Here is a 19,510-nt window from a genome sequence, read left to right as displayed (position 1 = left end):
AACAGCTTTATTGAAGTATACCTTATATACCATACAATTTTACCTGCTTAAAGTGTACAACTCAGTAGATTTTACTAGATTCACAAATATGTGCAACCATCACCATAGTCAATTTTAGAACATTTTCATCAACTTAGAAGTCCCCTACCTTTAGCTATTATCCCTTTATCTCTATCCCACTCCCCGCCCTCAGGCCTCAGCAACCACTAATCTTTGTCACTATCTGTCTGTTCTAGATATTGCATATAAATGAAATCAGTTTGTGGTACTTTATGACTGGCTTCTTTCACTTAGCATAATGTTTTCAAAGTTTATCTGTACTGTAGCTTATATCAATACTTTATGGCTGAATAATATCACACTATATACATATACAGAACAAATTTTGTTTATTCATTCATCAGTTGGTGGGTATTGAGTTGTTTTCACCTTTTGGCCACTGTGAATAATGCTGCTATAAATATTTGAGTACAAATTTTTGTGTGGGCATAGGCTTTTACTTTTCTTGGGCACATGCATAGGAATGGAATTTCTGGGTCAAATGGTAACTTACATTCCCACTGGTGGTGTAGGACAGTTCTAATTTTCCACATCTTTGACAATACTTGTTATCTGTTCTTTTGATTTTAGCCATCCTTTTGGGTGTGAAGCGGTATCTCATTGTGGTATCCCATAATGTGGTATCTCACATTTCCCTGAAGACTAAGCAGTTTTTTTTGTGTGTGTTTGCTGCCCATTTGTATATCTTCTTTGGAGAACTCTTCAGATCCTTTGCCCACTTTTCAATTATGTTATTTGTCTTGTTGATGAGTTCTAATAGTTCTGTATTTTGTGAATAGTAGGCCCTTCAGATATATGATTTGCAAATACTTTCTTCCATCCTTTTAGTTGTCTTTTCACTTTTTGATAATGTCCTTTGATGCAAACATGTTTTTAATTTTGATAAGGTCCAATTTATCTATTATCTTTTAGTTCATGCTTTTGGTTGTCATATCTGAGAAGCCATTGCTAAATCCAAGGTCATGAATATTTTTCCATTTTCTTCTAACATTTTTATAGTTTTAGTTCTTACATTTAGTTTTTTGATCCACTTTAAATTTTTTGTATATGATTTGAAGTAGAGATCCAACATCGTTCTTTGCACGTGGATATCCAGTTGTCACTGTACCATTGGTTGAAGAGACATTGGATGGTCTTGGCACCCTTGTGTTGCATTGATCTGTTTATACTTATGCCTATATCTTGTCTTGATTTACTCTTGCTTTTTAATAAATTTTGAAATTGCGAAGTAGAAATTCTCTAACTTTGTTCTTTTTTAAGATTGTTTTGGCTCTTTGGAGTTCCTTATAATTCCATATGAATTTTAGAATCAGCCTGTCAATTTCTACAAAGAGGTCAGCTGAGATTGTGATAGGGATTGTGGTGAATCTGTAGATTGCTCTGGGTAGTATGGCCATCTTTACAATAGTAAGTCTTCCAATTTTTTAACATGAGATGCTTTTCCATTTGGTTAGATCTTCGTTTTTCTTTCAACAATCTCTCACAGTTTTCAGAGCATACACTTTGTACTTTAGCTTATTCCTGAATGTTTTAGTCTGTTTGATGCTGTTATAAATGGAGTTATTTTCTAAACTGTGTTTTCAAATTGATCATTCTAAGTGTATAGAAGTAAATTTGTTTTTGTATATTGTATTTATTACTTGCAACCTTGCTGAATTTATTAGTTCTAATGGTTTTTCAGTGGACTCCTTGGGATTCTTTCCATATAAGATAATCTGTGAATAGAGATAGTTTTATTTCTTTTTTCCAAATTACATGCTTTTTATGTCTTTTTCTTGCATAAGTGCCCTGGCTAGAACCTTTAGTATAGTGTTGAATAGAATTGTTAAGAACAGACATCTCTGATTTGTTCCTGGTCTTACTGGGACAGTGTTCAGTATTTTGTCATGTATGGTGTTAGCTCTGGGTTTTTCATAAATACCCTTTGAAAGGATTGAAAGTAGTTCCCTTTTCTTCCTAATTTGTTGAGTGTGTTTATCATGAAAGGACATTGGCTTTTGTTGAATAACTTTTCTGCATCAATTGAGATTATCATGTGGTTTTTGTTTTTTATTCTTTAGAAGGGTATATTACATTAATTCGTTCTTGGATATTATAGCCAACCTTGCATTCCTGGGATAAATCCCACCTGGTCATGCATATAATCCTCCTCATATGTTACTGGATGCAGTTTGCTATTATTTCCTTGAGGATTTATAAGAGATATTAATCTGTAGTTTTTATTTTTTATGATGTCCTTTTTTGTTTTTAGCGTCAGGTAGTACTGGCCTTATCAAATGAGTTGGGAAGTGATCCAGACACTTTTATATTTGGAAGAGTTTGAGAAGGGGTGATAATTAATCTTTTTTAAGTATTTGATAGAATATTCATTAGTGAATTCATTAGTGAAGCCATCTAAGTTTGGGCTTTTCTTTGTAGGTAGTGTTTTGATGCCCAACTAAATATAGTTGTTGTTGGTTTTATCATATTATTTCTTCTCGAGTCAGTTTTGATAATTTCTGTCTTTTTAGGAATTTGTCTATTTCATCTAAGTTGTCTAATTTATTGGCCTAAAATTGTTTCTAGTTCTTTTCTTCTTGAAGTAGAAGGTCTGTCCAAAAGGTTTCCAACCAAGTAATGTGAAAAATCAAGACATTTATTGAAGAAGATGCAAGATACAAGGAACATTGCACATAGGACAATGATGCCTCAGTTCCCTTCAAAGTAGGTACCCTGGAACCTCACACAGTTCTCCCAATCACCATCAGCTGCCCCGTCTTATTTTCCTGAATCTCATCAACGGTCTCAAATGTCTTCCCTTTTAAAGGTGATGTTAGTTTTGGGAAAAGCCAGAAGTTACAGGGTGCCAAATCTGGGCTGTAGGGGGCTGAGTCACCTGGTGTTGGGAACCGCCCTGACTGGTATCAGAAGCTGAAACCCCCGCCTAGGCTAAGGCTAAGGGAACGCCCTTGGAACCATAAGCCAGCAAGGAGACAAAAGCTTATCTCCCTGGCAGGAATGCTGCTTCTGCTGCTGAACCCCAAAAAACTTGGTCGGTTAGCCAAAGATGGGTAAGATTCCCCACGGGGGGAACGACCTAAGCCAGACACGATCACTTTGGGAGGCCCCCCAAAAGGACTTGGGGGGCTGCAGCAAAAGGGGGTGATGGGCCCTCCCTTCTCGGCTTTGACATAGCCTGAGTTCTCGTCGTCTGGGAGAAAAACTCCTTATCTCTTGGTTGCCTTAGTTCCCGTGCTAAGCCTGAAACAATGACAGGGTGGTACAGCTCTGTGCTGAAAAGGGCGGATTCCCCGGGTGATCAGGCCTAAGAAAGAACATGTAAATTACTGTGAAACCTTCTTTGTTTAGAATGCTCTCAGTTGAATGAGAGGGGTCCAAGGAGGAAGTTTGTTCCTCAAAGTCTTACACTCTTTGACCCCGACTCAATAGACCAGCAGAGTTCCTTGTTTTCTATAGTTCCTTACTTCCCCCCGATAAGTACTGTACTTTACCTGAATTATTATGCAAAATGAGCCCAGTAAAAGCAGGTATGGACGGTAAATCAGGGCGCTCCCCACTGGGGGGGTGGCCATTTTGTCCCTACTTCCCCACAGAAACTAGCTTGTCTCTGTGCATGTTTGTTTGTTTCTCGCGTGTTTTTCGGAGAGCCATCCGCAGCGTTCCGTGGTCACTGCTGGCCGATGACCCACACGCAACAACCTGGGTGATTTGACGTTTCACCAAAAAGCTATGCATGAGATGTGATGCATGAGTGGACGTGTTGTCATGATGAAGCTGCCAATCACCAGTTGCTATAATGTTTTGTTAGGTCTTGCAATCAAGGGTTATGCCTGGCATAAAATATTTCAGTAGTGTCTGATTATTTTCTTTTTTCTGGAAGAGGTGAGGTAAAACTTAAACATTATTTTTTCCTTAAGTATTTTGCAGAAACACAGGTGAAATCATCTGGGCCTATAGTTGACTTTGTATGGAAATTTTCAGTTCTAATCTCAATTTCAGATTTTCTCTTTTGTCAGTTTTGGTAAGTTATATTTTCTAGAAATCTTTGTTTTAGCTAAAATTTTCAAAATTTTGGCATATAAATTTTTTGTAACATTCTCTTTTAATATTTTGTAGCATCTGAAGAAAATGCACTTTTATTCTTAATGTATGGTATTTGTCTTCTAAATACATCCCACCAAGAGTTTATCAGTTTTATTTTGAAAAAACTAATTTCTGTTCCTTTCATGCTGTATGATTTTCCATTTCTTTAGTTTCTGGTCTTATTTCCTTTTTAAAAGTTTCTTCGGATGATTTGTTCTTTCTATAACTTCTTCCAGATAAATGCTTACCTAATTAAGTTTAGGCTGACTTTTTTCTGAACGAATATAGTTAAAGCTGTATACAGGGTAGGCAAAAGTAGGTCTACAATTGGAAAATAGTGCTATAATTAAATAATACAAGAATAAACTCTACTTTGTGTATTTACAACTGTAAATCTACTTTTGCCCACCCCTGTATTTTTCTGTAAATGTGACGTTAGCTACATTGCACAAGTAGGATTTTCAATGTCATTCAGTAAAAATATACTCTGATTGGTATCAAGATTCTCCTTTGACCCTTGGAAGTGGTTTAGAAGACAAATTAATGCCAAACATGGGGATTCTAATTATCTTTTTCACATTGATTACTAGCAAAATTCCATTATAGTTGGAGAATATATTCTATATGGTCCTTTGAAATTTGTTGAAATTGTCTTTTTATACTTTGAAATTTGTTGTGACTTGCTTTATTCCTTTTTTTTTTAATGCTTCTGTGTATACTTGAAAAGAAGTTGTCTTCTTAAATTGTTGGATACAGTGTTGTATTTGCCCATTAATTAGTTTGCCAAATTATGTTGTTCAGATTGTCTATAACCTTACTGATTTTACTGTTTTGCCTGTTCCCTAAGGAGGATGTTTTGAAACTTTGCATAATAATTATGGATTTTTTTGTTTATTTATTTTGAGGCTTTATTTTTAGGTGCTTTACATTTTGAATTGTTACATCTTCCTGGTAAATTGCATTTCTCATTTTCAAGTGTCATTTGTCATTTCCTTTGTCTTATATTTGTGTAACTTCTCTAGATGCTTTTGGTTAAAACTTTCACCTGTGTATTTTTTTTCTATTCTTTCATTTTTAATCTTTCTTTGTATTTATGATATGGTTTGATTTTCTATCCATTCTGACATCATATCTTTATCAATTAATGGGAGTTACTCTTGGGTTTAAATCTTTTAATTTTTTCCCTCTTGTTTTAGGTTTCTTTTTCTCTCTTACTGTCTTTTGGGTTGATTTTTTTTTTTTAAATCATGCCATTTCCCTACTGTTTTTTTGGAAGTTAATGAGTGTTTTAGTGTTTTATTCTAGCGATTACAGCAAGCAATAGACTTATTAAAGTCTAGTATATAGTTTCTTTATTCTCTTCTTGACAATGCAAAGTTCTTAGAGCACATTTTACTATTACTAACTTATGTTGCTATTGTTGCTATGTATGTTTTATACTGTCAGTGTCCATTTACCCACATATTTTCTCTTGCATTGCCCTTCATGCTGCCCTGCATTTCTGAGCTTATATCTGGAATCATTTTGGTTTCTTTGATGAATAAAGAATATCATTTCATATTCCCATAGTGTAGGTCTGCTGGTGATTTGTTCTTAGTTCCTGTTTGATGATATATATTAAGTCATTCTTAAATCTGTGGCTTGATGTCTTTTCTCAGTTTTGGAATATTTTTGGCCTTAACTTTTCCAAATTTTGTTTCTACCATACCTTCTCTTCTTCCAATTACATGGATATTAAACACTTTCTCTTTTATCTCTGTCCCATGTCCTTTCCTCAATATTTTCCAGCTGTTTTCCTTTCCATGCTTCACTATGGATATATGTATAAATATATGTACATATTTATCTTCCAGTTTAGTGAGTCTCTTCAGTATTTTCTCATATGCCATTAAAGTTACCTGTTGAATTCTTAACAAATCATTAAAAAATTTTTCTGTCACAGTTGATATATACATTATATTAGTTTCAGGTATATGCCCCAGTGACTAGACATTATATAACTTACTAGTGATCATCCTGATAACTGTTGCACCCACCTGACACCATACATAGTTATTAGAATATTATTGACTATACCTTGTATTTCATGTGCTCTACTTTACATCCCTGACTGTTCCATAACAACCTGTTGAATTCTTAATACTGATTTTTATAGTTTTTAGTTCTGGAATTTCCAAATGGTACACTTTTATAGTCTCCAGTTCTTTGAAGTTCTCCATTTTGTCTTTTATTCTTTGAGCAGAGCAGCACGTGTGTCTAGTACTTCTAATAGCTAGAGTCCACATTTGTCCTTCCACTGTTGTGTTTTTGTTTTTCATTCACATCATCTTGTTTTACACTTGGATTTTTTTGCTTGTGTGTCAGAAATTTTGTCTGTATAATTATTTGAGAAATAATTTCAGCCCTAGGATGTTATCTTCTTCCAGAGAGAATTTTAAATTTGCTTTGGCCAGAGGCCTAGTATACGTTGGCTAGCTAGGGTCATATTAATCCAGTTTTGGTGACTGAGCTCATTGAAGCAAAGCTGCAGTTCCTGGTAAGTCCTGTCAACTTCAGGCTTACTCATTCTTAAGATATGCAGCATTTTGGTTACTAACCCAGAGTTCATCATGGTTACTGTTTCCATAGCCCTGGATGTTGCACTTTTAAAGTGCCTCTTGGCCAACCTTCCAAAACTGTTGCATACCCACCCCTTCCCTTTCCTAGGCAAAAAAGACCCAAATGTCTTTGTCTTGCTCCTGGTCCAGAAACTCTCCTTGGTCTTGTTACTCCGTCTTCGCGCAGATGTTTTCGATATTCTGTCCAGCTTTTTCTAGTTGACCTCAGCGTTGGATTGGCCCCTGTTACATAGTCCAGCATCACTTGAAGTGTAAGTCTCACCCTTTCATTCTGTGTCTGATAAACAGATATATTTATTGTTTCATCCATCTGATGAGTGGACATATTTCACTATTATAATTTGCATTTCCTTGGTTACTATAAGGTTGAGCAAGTTTTCATATATTTATTGGCTATTTTAATTTATTTGGTCCATATCTTTTTAGAGTACTTTTCTTTTCCCATATTAACACTTTATTCTTGATGTTGATCATCTCTTATATGTTGCAGATAATTTGCTCTCATTCTTTCACAGGTCTTTTATATTTCAATTATGACTGTGTCATATGAAATCTTTTAATTTTTAGATATTCAAATCTTTTAGTCTTTCATGGCTTCTGGGTTTTGTCTTGCAGATTAGGACATAATAAATATTTTATATTCTGTTTTTTATGTTTATCTCTTTAATTCTTTGGACTGTTTTTTATGTGTTTTGTGAAATATCTGATTTCTTAGCTAAATGAACAGTATAAGGAGAGGAGCTCCTGCTTCCTTCTACTTGTAAAGGTTTTTTCACGCCTGAAGAAGAGCAGCCAAAGCTTTGGCCAGGTATCTTAGTTGGTTAGAGTGTTGTCCTGATATGTCAAGGTTGTGGGTTTGATCCCCAGTTAGGGCACATATTAAGAACCAACCAATGACCCTGGCTGGTGTGGCTCAGTGGATTGAGTGCTGGCCTGTGAACCAAAGGATTTCTAGTTTGATTCCCAGTCAGGGCACATGCTTGGGTTGCAGGCTAGGTCAGGTCTCTGACAGGGGGTGTGTGACAGGCAACCACACATTGATGTTTCTCTCCTCTTCTTTCTCCCACCCTTCCCCTCTGTCTAAAAATAAATTTAAAAAATATTTTTAAAAAAGAACCAGCCAACAAATGTGTACATGGGTAGAACAGGAGATCAATGTTTCCCATTCTCTGTCTCTAAAATAAAAAAAAAAAAAAAGCAGTCAGTAGGCCTGAGATAACTTGTACTTGGGGTTCTCCCCATTCCTTCCATACAGTCATTCATGTCTTGGGGAAAGTAAAGCTTGGGTGTTTTCTTGGGGTGGGTCCTCCTGGCTGAGTGACACAGATGGAAATGACTAAAAGGGAGACAGGGTATGATCTGTCATCACACAAATGTTGAGACCAGTGGTAAAGTGTAAGGCCCACTTTCTTTTTTGTAACTCGTTTTTTTTTTTATAAAAGAGAGCTATTCAATCTAGAAAAAATTGAAATGATATAGAAAAGTTCAAGAAGAAGGGAAAGAATGCCCTGGATTCCATACAGAGGTGACCATCTTTTAGGATCTGTCTGTGTCTGTAACACACATGTAAGCATACATACAGCTTTACCAGTAAGATCCTGCAAACCATGCTGTACGTTGCTTGGTGGAAGCCCTGGTGGAAGCCATTCCAGGCCAGCAGGTGCAGATCTACACATGCCTGTAGCCCCAGGGTAAGAGCAAGAACTTCAGAGCCAAGACCCTTGCATTTGAGTCCAGCCCTGTCACCACCCAGAAGTGCAGACAGGATAGGTGGTTCTCTGTCTGTTTACTCATCCATAAGCTAGGATACTAGCAGTGCCTGCCTGTGAGGTCTTGTGGGGATGAATTGACTGAACACGCAGTTTGGTGACTCCACAGCCTGTAGCATCATTCTAAGTGGTTGCATGACATTCTGGGGTGTGATACAACCTGAGGTACGTCTTGTTGCTCTAAACCAGGAATGCCCAACCCGCTGAGCTGTCTGTTAGAAACTGGGGCGCACGGCAGGTGGAGAGCAGCAAGCGTCTCAAAGCATGGCTAACCTTACCTGCCTGAGCTCTGCCTTCTGTCTCCTTCCCCACCCCCATCCCCTGGGGCATCCATGGGAAAACTGTCTTCCACAAAACCAGTCCCTCATGCCAAAAAGTGTGGGGACTGCTGTTCTAAACAGATCTTGGTGGATGTCTGCGCCACCATCTTGAGGTTTGATGTTCGCTCAACCCTTTCAGTATGGCCAGCCTAGTGGTTGCTGAGGCAACTTTCCACTTTTTCTGCTGAGGCAGACTGCAGTTGCCTTGCTGAAGACAAATCCCAGGATTTGGAATCAGGGTCCACACATTGCTAGCAGTAAGAAGCCAGAGGAGAGGCTGGTCTCTTAGGAACCTTTCTGACTTAGAGCTTCCTACCCCACCCCCAGGTTCTGTGACTGGTTTCCAGGCTTCGCTGGGAGGAAGTGTACATGTGGTGGCATGGTGCCTAGGGCTGACCTCTCCTTCCCCTACAGGTTCAGCAGTACCGGGTTGCCATGACTGCAAAGGATTGCTCCATCATGATCTCACTCTCCCCTTGTCTTCAGGATGAAAGGTGAGGTGCCCATGGCCTGCATCACATGTCTTTGGTCTATTTTAGACCAAATCTTTCTGGATTGGCAAGAGTAGGTTTCTCCATATTTACAAAGCCCCAGGTGGGATCACATTTATTTAGAGGCTGATCTCCAAGTCCTGTTTGGTATCATGCTGTATCTTGTTGTCTAGAAAGTTGTAATTCAGTCAAAAAGACATTTATGGAGAATAATTTTAAGGTGGTTCTATTAAATTGAAGATTACCATTATTTTCTAAGAAAATAACCTAAGGACTTAGAAGCAGTTTAGATGGTGTGGTGCAAATTCCTTCCTTCCTTCCTTTTCCTTTCCCTTTCCTTTCTTCCTCTTATTTTTAGAGAGAGGAAGGGAGTGAGAAAGGAGAGAAACATCAATGTGTGGTTACCTCTCACACGCCCCCTACTGGGGACCTGGCTTGCAACCCAGGCATGTGTATTGACTGGGAATTGAACCAGCATCCCTTTGATTCACAGGCCAGCATTCAGTCCACTGAGCCTCACCAGCCAGGGTGCAGATTCTTTTCTTTCAAAGAAAGCCCCAAGCTCCTGTCAAGACTCTGAGGCTTGAGAAGCTGTAGGTTCCCATGGACCTGTTCCTCTGCCTCTACCACACACTGAAATGTCCACCTTCAGAGTCATTTTGAAGCCTTTAAAACAACACGTGCATTGTTCTGCTGCCTGTTTGCAGCGTCTCTCCCTGGACACCATATTGTCAACTATCTTTTTTTAGGAATTCAGGGTGAACCCGATAACATTCTCTTAGTAAATAGATGGCATCTTTAACATTTATCTTCAGGGTGCAAAACCCCACACATAGTATTTATGGAATGTTCTGTATTCTTATGACAAATGTTCTTGGGTCAGGGTAAACTTGTTACTGGCTTTCTAGCTTCTCATTTTTCTGCTTTTGAAGTAAACACTTCTAGGAGTCCTACTGCCTTGGAAGACATAGAATTGTCCATTTTCTGATAGGAAACATGGAGGGACATTTATAGGGTACAAATGAAATAAAGGAAAAATGTTCTACTTAGTTGAAAATTCCTGTTATTCCCCTCCCCAAAATGCCCCCAGTGCTTAGTTATGAGGAATCCATTTGCTGCATTAAGCTAGTGATGTTGGATGAGAGAAAACCACACAGATGTTATGATCTGCCACCCTGCCTGAAGCAAGGATGCAGCTGGGATACAGAAATGTTAGGGGCTAAGGCCCAAGGGCCCCGATACCCTAAAAAAAAAACAACAAAAAACTGACACATAGGGATAGGAGCCAGGACATGAGTCCAGGAAGTTCTGAAACACATGGGCACAGTCTCAGCCCCAGGGTGGCACAGAATTTAGATGTCAGGGGTCACACACCGGGCTCATGGGGAGCTTCTGGTTCACAGAGTTTTTGTAGGGGTGGCTCTCTGGCCACGCTCCCACCAGCTGTTGTGTGATGGATTCACATCATCGCGTTGGGTGCTGGGTGGTTCTAACGTGAGAAACTGAGGTGTCCTTTAACATGTGTAGCCCTGTGAGGGCTGGAGACATGGACTATCTGAAGCCCAGCTGAGGTGAGCTTGGGTGTTAGGCCCTGAGAGGAGACTTTGAAGACAGACTTTAATTTGCAGATGTGTTTTCTGCTGTTCAGAAGGGACTGGCTAGAAACCCAGCTGCTGAGCCTTGGTTTGTTTTTCTTGGCTGTATTTCAGAGCAGGAATCAAGTTAGAGTCTAGGCCTTCATTAGAATCATCAGTACAGGAACATGTCCATTAGCCTTCCTTCTCCCAGGCAGAAGCTTTTGAAATTGGTGTTTTGTTTAACTTTTTTTTTTTTTTTGGTAATTTCTAAATAGTAGTTAAGCATGGGGAAACAAGGACTCCTGACTACTTCCCTTCAGCCACACTGAGCTCATCCAGTGCATGTGACCAGTCACCTAGACCCAGACTGTGCACTGAGCATGCTGACAGTCTTAGCACAAAATTCAGAATTAGTCTCAGTGTTTTTAAGTACAAGTAATTGTTTCTATGTTGTTATAAGCATATGATTCTTCTGATATTTAGGAAAACCACAAAAGCAAACCCCAAGAAACAAAATACAAAACACTGCAGATGTGATTTGAGAATAAAACATGAAACCAGACATGTGGGAAGTGTGTATGCGAAGTCTGTTCTCAACAGTTTATCCATTTGGCTGTTAAATGGCCAGATCAACTTTCTACTTTTCCTTAGGTTTTGTAATACTTGACCCTGAGTATGCAGTATCTTTTCCAGCACTCACTTTTACCTCTGGGATATGAGAAATGTCATAAGTATCTGAAGTAACTGGTTTTTCATCTTTCTGCACTTTAACCCTCTCACCTGGTGTGGTGGTGGGTTTCAGAGCGGGCGCCTATTTGGCAGAAACTTTAAACACTGGTGCACAAGGGAGAGAGATAGAGATTAGATGCGCACAGATGTACAGAATGAGCGCTACTTGTGAGCTAGAATGAGAGGATTTGGGAAGGCTGAATCTTTTTTTTTTTTTTACTTTCAGCTCTGATCAAAGGCCCATCGTCCCTTCATCAAGATCCAGGTTTGCCTTCTCTGTGTCTGTACTGGACCTTGACCTTAAACCCTATGAGAGCATCCCTCATCAGTACATACTGGATGGCAAGATAGTCAACTACTACTCAAAGACTGTACGTGCCAAAGACACCACCATGATGTCGCCTAGGTTTAAGGAAAGTGAAGATTGTACATTAGTTCTCCATAAAGTCTAACTTTTTTCCTGTGGTCATTGAAACTTGAACATAAAATGTGAAGGTTGAACAATAGATCTCTTTTCTCTTATGTTGGGTGACTTTGGCTGTAAATGGTTTTGTTTTCTAGCCATTGTTCAGGTGGGACTGCTTCTGCGAGACACAGAATGGAAGAAACATCCTCCTGGACAAGGAATGTCAAATGTGAGACCGGTGGCATTCTCTGTCCCAGAGACTCCTCTGGACAGTTTGTCTTTTCCAGTGAAAGGTCATGTGTAATCTCTAATGAAAAAAGCCTTAAGACCTGAGGTTTGGATCTTCTGCAAGACTCCTAACATAGAAAACTTGAATTGTGATATATATCTTACAATTTGGACTTTTAAGAAACTCTTAAGAAAACAGGGATACTACTGGAACTTTCCCAACTGAGTTTCTTGGGCACTTTTTAATGCAAGCCACACATCATCACAGGTTTAGTGGTTCCCTGCTGCAGAGTGATGTCTTGGTGCAGATGTCAGTTCTAAGCAGTGTGGACTCAGGGTTCCTGTGGAGGTGCCACCTCCACTGTTCTGTGCAGGATCAGCAAGGACTGTGGGACTCAGGTCAGGGGCAACACCACTCATGCAAGTACTGACTTTCATGATTTCCTTCCTGAATGACTTTGTCTTTAACTTTAGGGGAGACAAGGCATTCTTTCTCACCCTAAGTTGCTGCTGTGGAAGCTGGAAGCAGAGCTGCAACACTGAGCTGCTAAACCTGGGGCAGCTCTGTTCCTCCCAGCTCTGTGTTCATGGCATTTTGGGGGATTTGGGGAACCTCAACCAATTCTGCCAGAGCCAGTCTTGAGTTCTCCTCCTCCCTGTACCTGTTTTTTCCTTGGGTTTCATAGAGACATGTGCTGTTTGCAGCCTCGAGCGGTGTGCCAGGCCACTTTTGGTCAGGTCTGCCCAAGGCCCTGCTTATGCAAGATAGGCATCTCCTGGCTGGCACCAAGAGGGTTTGTGATAGATTCACCAAAAGTGTGCCTCGCTGCTATGAAAATTGTTGGGAATCTTGGGCTTCAGTTTTTTATTCTATGGTGGGTTGTACAGATTTATTATTTATATCAGTTTGAGGGATTAATGAAGGTTTATTGTAACATAGTATTAGTGAAACCATGGAATTATATGAAAATAAGAATATTTTGCTGATTGTAAATTTTTGTGGGGGACATTTTCTGATCACTTGAGAATTACACTTGTTTGAATTAAGCCTGTTTTTCTAGAATTTATTCTTTAATTCTTTCCTAACATTTACTTCTTACTTCTATACTGAGGGTTAAAAAGATACTCAAATGACATATGTCTCTCATCTATGTCAGTGTGTTGGGGTCCAGAAGCTTTGGAGACTCCACCTACGGGGACACGAGTGGAATTGTGTTCTCATGCAAGTCACGGTGTGGGGAGAGAAGCAGTGGTCGTGTGGTTTTGGCTGGAGGTTTTTCCTTGTTGCTGGCATGGGACAGGGGAGGGGTAGGTGGGACATGATCATGATACACAGTCTTACCTGGCATCACCATGTGCATAGAACCCTGGGTCCCTAAGCATGGAGCTCAGAAACCCTAGCCCCTTGAGGAAGTGAACTGGACAGCCTCCTGGTGGCCTGTCCTGGGCAGTCTGAAGCTCAGGGGAAGAGGATACAGATGGATAGCCCCTGCTAGGAGGTCTTTGTGCAACCCTTTGCTCTATTCACTCCACCGTAGCCTCTTCTTGCCTGTGGTGTTCATTTGATTGAAACAATGTTTTCACTAACTCTAACATTTTAAATGGGTGACTGGGGTCAGTGCAGCACTTAGACTCTGGGGGACTTAAATGAAAACCTGGTTTCTTCTGTGTGGAGGAATGGGTACTAAGATCTCGTGTGAAGGGACAATGCAATCTTTGTTGTCTTATTGAAGTTTTTAATCTCATGCTCCCCTTTTTTGTGGATAACCAAGTGGAGAGAATGTCAGAGGACTTGCTGAGAGGCGCTGTAAATGCCTCCGAGTGCTGCTTTCCACAGCAGGGAGGTGGGGAGGGCGGTGAACCTTTCCCAGGGTATCTTGGGAATGTCTAAACAATGATGCTTTAAGAGCCCCAGGTGGTGGGTGCCTGCTTCTGCCCTCAGACTGGGTGTGGGAGGGGTGCACAGCTGCTCCCCACAGATCAGTGTTTGCCAGTTTTTATTTAAGTAGCTGTATTTATTTTTTCATGTCCTGACAGGTTCTAAGTGGAAAACAGCAAATGTTTATATTCAATAAAAACACATGCTCCCTGGTGTAGCACCTGACTCCTAGGTGTTACTATTTGGGAACTAGTGGTTTTCCTCTATGCAAAGCAATCTTATTAGGCTTTCTACAGCCACTTCAATGCCTAGCACGCCCAGCAGGGTTCGGAAGCTGAGAGGAGCAGTTTCTATTACTCCCTTCTTGTCCAACTCCAGGGCTGTAAAGAAAAAAAAAACTGGGTAAGAAACTTCATCTAGACCCTTCCCTCCTCCCCAGTTGGCCAACCTATGTCATGGCTGTGAATGTAGCACTCACTGCGTGCTAGAGGCAGAGACAGAAACCCTCCCCCTTGTGTACTCAGCCCAGGAGAGCCTTGGGGGAATAGTCACCCTGCATGTGCTTTTTGACTGATTACTGACAAAAGCATTTTAAAAACTGATGTAAAAACACAATAATGAGATTTTCAATTTCTGATTGCCATGTAAAATCAGATGAAATAAGTAGGTAGGTATCTATGTTGGGCACATTAAGAAGTCACCAGAACGCCCTCACGGGACCCTTCCATACCTTGCTGTGGCACTTTAGTGAGAAGATCCAGCTTTGGTAAAACCTTCCCTTCTTCATCTACTTGTATCCTCCAAACAATGACTAATTCAAACCTGAAAGAGGTAAGATCCATCACTAGGTGCCTGTAAAACCTAGTTAAAAGAGTGAACTCTACCCCTTGCCTGGTGGCTCAGTTGGTTGGAGCATAGTCCTCGTGCACCAAGGTTGTGGGTTGAATCCCTGGTCAGAGCACATACAAGAAGCAACCAATGGGATACTGGCTGGGACTCAGGGCTATATGGGTGAGACAGTTGCTGTGGCTGCTCTAGCATAGGGCTTGTGGCTGGCCCCTCCTATTCAGGGCTGTCTGGTTGGAGCAGACCCTGAAGACCAGCTTGGCAAGATGGGGTGGGGACTGTGAGGATCTGAGAGAAGGGTGCTTACAGGGCTGATCAGAGATGTAGAAGCTGGTGGTGCCACTGTCTTCCCAGACCCAGGGGCTGTGATTTCTCCCAAGAAGCTTCCAATAGGTGGTTCCACGTGTGAGGACAAGAGTTCTCAAAGCCATGTGGAGCAATAGAAGTTGACTGACATCCTTTTTCCCCTTCCCCTTCCTGACTTTAAGCCCACATCTTTGACTACAGTGTGACAGACACCCTTCTGTGTTCTGGCCCCATTCAGGCACCTCCAAGAAGGTGGCCTGGGTAAACACAGCTCACCTCCTGCACAACCACATTAAAATTACAATTAAACTATAGAACAACCATCACTCAGAACCAGCAGAAATTGAGTAAATGGAGGTCCTGCAACCACTGAATTCAAGAAACCACATCCATCCATCCAGCCTGATAGGAGGAGTGAAGATACACAGACGTGGAACAGGCTGCTCCTACACCCACTTTGGCAGATAAAAAAGCAGGAAGGATATCTCGGGAGCTACGGGTCCTAAGCCTACACTAGGCCCCCTGGCCCACGGTTCCAGTGCTGGGAAGATAAGTCCCTGTGCCTTCTGGCTGTAAAAACCAGTAGAGATTGAGTCAGGGAAAGAAACTGCTGGGTTCTCAGCCAGTTCCTCCTAAAGGGCCTGCACATGGACTTACTGAGACTCACTCCCACTGAATTAATCAAGCACTGGGGAAGCAGCTTGAAAGGTACCAGGGGCATATGGGGAGAAACAGAAGTGTTTGGAATCATGGTGAGAGCTGGGGGACAGCTTTCCCCAAGAAAAAACTGCTGTCAGAGGCCATGGTTCCTCTTCTGAGCCTTTCCCTGACAGAACCACAGAGTGTAGCGGCACCATATATAAGACTCTATCAACCTGGCTAACACTGCTTGTCCCACCCTGGTGATGCTCTGATACTCTGTCCCACCAAATGCAAAATGGTTAACGATACCTTTTCCATAAAAATGACTTGTCTTGCACATGCTTCTGATCTTCATAAATCCTCAAGTAAGCAGCAGCTGGCCTTGGACAGACCCTCTACCTTCCTAAGTGGCCGCAGGCCTGGCACAGCAGCAGTTGGCCTTGGTTCATAGCCAGCCCTCACTAGGGCACAAGAAGTAGCCAGCTGTGGATTGCTTTATAGCTTATGCCAAGTGGCCCCAGACAGAACACAAGTGTATACCAGGGCCCTGCTGAACTAAGCCCTGCTCTGTGGACTAGGCTGCTGCGCAGCTGATCCTCCATGGAGGGCAGAAGTTGGTGGTCACTGGTCACAACCAGCCCTTGCAGCTGACTGACCTGGGTAAGTCCCTTCCATTGACTTGCCACCAGCAACCAAGGCTCAACTACAAGAGGAGAGTGTACTCAGCCCACATGTAGTGCACACCTCGAGTACCCAGCTTGGGTGATAGGGGAGGCTTTGCCACTGGAGCCCACAGGACACCTACTACATTAGGCCATGCTACCACACCAGAGAGACGTTGAAGCTCTACCTAATACATAGAAAAACACAGAGAGGCTGTCAAAATGAGGAGACAAACATGGCCCAAGTGAAAGAACAGATCAAAACTCTAGAAAAAGAGCTAAACAAAATGCAGATAAGCAATCAATCAGATGCAGAATTCGAAACACTGGTTATAAAGATGCTCAAGGAACTTAGTGAGGACCTCAGCAGCATAAAAAAGACCCAGTGAGAAACAAAGGATACACTAATTGAAATAAAGAACAATTTACAGGGAATCAACAGTAGAGTCAATGAAGCCGAGAACCAAATCAATGATTTGAAACATAAGGAAGCAAAAAACTAACTGGAACAGCAAGAAGGAAAAGAATGAAAACAAACAAACAAACAAAAACCAAACCGAAGATAGTATAAGGAATAATCTTTGGGACAACATCAAGTGTACCAACATTGGCATCATGGGGGTGCCTGGAGAAGACAAAGAGTTAAAAATTAGAACTCTATTTGAAAAAAATAATGACAGAAAACTCCCTACCTTGGTGAAAGAAACAGACAAAGTCCAGGAAGCACAGAGAGTTTCAATCAAGATGACACAGAGGCCCACACCAAGACACATCATAGTCAAAATGCCAAAGATTAAAGACAGAATCTCAAAAGCAGCAATAGAAAAGCAGGTAGTACTCTACAAGGGAGTTCCCATAAGACTGTCAGCTGATTTCTCAAAAGAAACTTTGCAGGCTAGAAGGGATTGGCAAGGGATAGTCAAAGTGATGAAAAGCAAGGACCCATACCCAGGATTACTCTACCCAGCAAAGCTATCACTTAGAATCCAAGGGCAGATAGCTTCCCAGACAAGAAAAACCTAAAGGAGTTCATCATCACCAAAGCAGTAATATATGAAATGTTAAAGGATCTTTTTTAAGAAGAAGATGATCAAAACTATGAACAATATAATAGCAATAAATACATATCTGTCAACAATTGAATCTAAAGGCCAAACAAGTAAAACAGAAACAATCTTAGATACAGAGAATGGGTTGATTGTAGGGGACTGGTTTGTTTTAGTCTGGCAAATGTGACTCAGCTGAGTATGGAAAACCTACAGAAGCGAAGTGGTAGGCAGGAGCCAGACCTTCAAACCAAGTTTTCCCATGGGAATCAGGCCTAGAAAATGCATACTGATTGTAGAAAATGCATACTGATTGTTACGGCTTGCTCTTGCTAAAACTCCATCACCCTGGTCTAAAACAACAAATGTGTATTGTCTATCTTCAAGGTAATTTCCAAAGCCTGTGTGAATTCACCCAAGGACAGAGCTAATCAGCTTGCTACCATTCCCCTCTGCATGTTATTTTCATTTTCTTGACTGTACCTAAATGTAGACAACAATATTCCATGTAATAGATAATAAATCCTTCTCTAATGTAAGACCCGAGAAAAACAATAAAGGCCTGTCTAAGCAAGGGTCAGGGCGCTCTCCTTTTGAAAGAGTGCTCGAGACATTCATAGACACTCTCCCCTTGAGAGAGTAGCCATGCTGTTCCCTTTTTCTCCACAGGATTGCTGTCATCTGTGCATTTATTCTCATCTCCAGCCACAACAAGGTGGAACTCTGCTGGCTGGAGTCCGCCACAGTTGATGGCAGCCAGATGGGTTGAGTGATTGAGGGAATAGGTGAAAAGGTGAAAGGATTAAAAAGCACAAATTGGTAGTTACAGAATAGTCATGGTGACGTAAAGTACAAAATAGAACCAGAGAAAAGGAAATAAAAAACAAAATGACAGTAATCGGGGGGAGGGGGGTAAGGAGGGAGAGTTGTCAAGGAACATGTATAAAGGACACATGGACAAAGCCAAAGGCAGGTAAGATCAAGGGTGGGATGTGGGGATGGGTAGGGTGTGGGGATGGGTGGGGTGGGAGGTTGTGTGGGGGAAAATGGAGACAATTATACTTGAACTGTATATATATTTGTATAAATAAATGCAGCTGTTCTAGGCAGGGGAAAGATATATATGAATGAAATGGAGAAGCCAAAGAACTTACATGCATGACTCATGGAAATGAACAAAGGTGTAGGGATTGCCTGGGCGGGGGGAGGTTCTGGGTAGAGGGGGACAATGAGGAAAAAACTGGGACAACTGTAATAGCACAATCAATAAAACATAACTTTAAAAAAGAACCAGCCGATGGATACATAAATATGTGGAACAACAAATCTCTCTCTCAAAAAAAGTGAACTCTCTGCAGTGGAAAGAGGACACCCACCCAGGCAGGAGCTCTGTTCTCCTCCAACCATCCTGGGCCTGTGCTCAGCTGTCCCTGTTCCTAAAGACATCCACCCACAGATGAAGAGTATGTATGGTTGGTTAGTCATGAACACATGTTCATCATCATGAACAAACAGAAACATGGAAACGAAGACCTACTAATTTTTAGTGTGACAGTACAAGTGAAGTACATGATGTAGATTAACAGGAACTTAAAATTTCCTATGGGAAATATAAATTGGTAAACTACTTAGCACAGAATTTGGCAGCAACAGAAAGCTGAATCTACCCTATGACTCAGGAATTGCATTTCTAGGTATATGCCCAAGAGAAGCTTGTTGATGAATAACCCAAATGCTCAACATCTGAAGAATACAGAAATATATATATACTACACACACACACACACACATACCCCTAGTAGAGTATTAGCACTGAAAATGAATGGTCTACAGCTATAGGTGCCACCA

The 19,510-nt window shown here is 41.0% G+C and overlaps 2 protein-coding genes across 7 annotated transcripts in view; one reads left to right on the top strand and one right to left on the bottom strand.

The window, feature by feature from the left end:
* Positions 1-13,406, top strand: part of LOC114513564 (inositol-pentakisphosphate 2-kinase) — a 111,884-nt gene extending 98,478 nt beyond the window's left edge. For 3 of the 5 annotated variants that reach the window (XM_036018427.1, XM_036018429.1, XM_036018426.1), the window contains 2 exons: positions 9,265-9,344; positions 11,874-13,275. In XM_036018427.1, coding sequence (XP_035874320.1) covers positions 9,265-9,344; positions 11,874-12,099 — 306 coding nt within the window. In that variant the 3' untranslated portion in view covers positions 12,100-13,275. Of the gene's footprint in view, positions 1-9,264; positions 9,345-11,873 lie in introns of all 5 variants that reach the window. The other 2 variants (XM_028532900.2, XM_036018428.1) reach the window with 2 other exon arrangements.
* The window catches only part of LOC114512850 (centromere protein P), a 284,496-nt gene continuing 277,945 nt past the window's right edge, over positions 12,960-19,510 (bottom strand). For both annotated transcript variants that reach the window (XM_028531985.2, XM_036018434.1), the window contains exons 7-8: positions 14,891-14,982; positions 12,960-14,540 (exon numbers count right to left, since the gene is read on the bottom strand). In XM_028531985.2, the coding sequence (XP_028387786.1) occupies positions 14,410-14,540; positions 14,891-14,982 (223 nt within the window). In that variant the 3' untranslated portion in view covers positions 12,960-14,409. The remainder of the gene's footprint in view (positions 14,541-14,890; positions 14,983-19,510) is intronic.

The sequence above is a fragment of the Phyllostomus discolor genome, chromosome 2, assembly GCF_004126475.2.
Source record: "Phyllostomus discolor isolate MPI-MPIP mPhyDis1 chromosome 2, mPhyDis1.pri.v3, whole genome shotgun sequence".
Classification (NCBI taxonomy): Eukaryota; Metazoa; Chordata; class Mammalia; order Chiroptera; family Phyllostomidae; genus Phyllostomus; species Phyllostomus discolor.
This window is presented reverse-complemented; position numbering and strand designations above follow the sequence as displayed.